Source organism: Glycine max, chromosome 6 (assembly GCF_000004515.6).
Source record: "Glycine max cultivar Williams 82 chromosome 6, Glycine_max_v4.0, whole genome shotgun sequence".
In the NCBI taxonomy this organism is placed as follows: domain Eukaryota; kingdom Viridiplantae; phylum Streptophyta; class Magnoliopsida; order Fabales; family Fabaceae; genus Glycine; species Glycine max.
This window is the reverse complement of record NC_038242.2, coordinates 47,762,953-47,764,339: the sequence shown is the minus strand read 5'-3', so window position 1 is coordinate 47,764,339 and position 1,387 is coordinate 47,762,953. Positions and strand designations below refer to the sequence as shown.

Sequence of the window (1,387 nt, the reverse complement as noted above, 5' to 3'; positions counted from 1 at the left end):
TTATATTTGTATTATTATTTTTATTTTTATTATAAATAATTAGATGTTGTCACATAAATGAATAATATCTATTGATTAATATTAATTAGATTTATATAAATGTATTTCTCCTTTAGGGCAAGAATGAATAAGAAATGAATGGAATTTATATTGGTTCTCTTTTATCTACTTTATTGCTTTGATTAAGTAAATTAGAATAAGCCTACAATTACCTTTGTAACACATAACTTGATCAAGTGCAAATACCAAGATAAAATTGGAATTGCTTATATAATTACATGCACTCCTCGGAAGAAGGGGGACACAGCAGCAAAACTAGAAGAAAAAAAAATGTTACAAGACGGTGGCATAAACTGTGAGGAGACATATAAGAATTTCACCTAACACAACACAAAGATGTACTATAATTTCAGTGCATTACTACCCTATTGTTTTCTTTCCTAACTCCCTCAGCATCCTTGAAATTTCAACACTTCATTTTTAAATTTAACCATATCCTTGAAGAGTTTCATTGCACCAACTTTTTACTCTTTGGTTTTTTTTGTGGAATCCATGGACAAGACTAGGAAGGCATGCCATCTTCTGTTAAGGTTCTTGGTCTTCTTGGCAACGCTTGCAGCGGTGATTTTGATGGCTACTAGCCATGAGACAGCTACCATCTTCACAGTGACCTTTGAAGCAAAATACACCAATTCCCCTGCCTTCAAGTAAGTGTCTTCTGGTGCGTGTAATTTTAATCATTTTTGTTCAACAAATTTTTAGTTTCCTTAATGGTGAAAACTGATTAAAAAAAATTCTATCTAGGTACTTTGTGACTGCATATTCTGTTATCACTGTCTATGGATTTTTGGTGCTCTTTCTTCCTGCAAAAAGCTTGCTATGGAAATTAGTGGTGGCCTTGGATTTGGTAAATGCTCTAAAACCTCTTTTTTATGTTAGTTGTGTGTCTCAAGTGCACATGCAATACATTAGTGTGATTAATCAATAGCATCCAACCCATAATCAAACTCGCATAAAAAAGCATAAAATACTAAGAAAAATCTTGAATTTTGTCATGAATTAAATATTTCATCTCTTTCGAAATTGAAGGAAAGAAACTCCAATCCATTTTATTTTTTTTTAGTTAAAAATTTAGAACAACATGGTGCCCCTCTTCCAAGACAGGGTAAGCCTTCGGGAGTTCGGATTAAAAAATACTTACAAATATTCTTCCACTTACCTCACCCAAGGAAACGAGATGAGTGAATATTTGAACCTTCTACGTGTCAGATGATGTGAGACCATATTTTTCTTCACTCAACCAATTTCAGGGTTCTCTAATTATTGGGATCCCTCCTTAATTGGAGAGGTTCTAGAAAATTCTAGAACTTTCTGGAAAAGTGCAGAA

General features: G+C 32.9%; 1 protein-coding gene across 1 annotated transcript in view; it reads left to right on the top strand.

Annotated features, from left to right (window-relative positions):
- Window positions 1–302: 302 nt before the first annotated feature.
- LOC100785320 (CASP-like protein 1C2) overlaps window positions 303–1,387 on the top strand; it is a 3,055-nt gene continuing 1,970 nt past the window's right edge. The window contains exons 1-2 of the mRNA XM_003527430.4: window positions 303–707; window positions 805–907. Of these exons, the coding sequence (XP_003527478.1) occupies window positions 553–707; window positions 805–907 (258 nt within the window). The 5' untranslated portion in view covers window positions 303–552. The remainder of the gene's footprint in view (window positions 708–804; window positions 908–1,387) is intronic.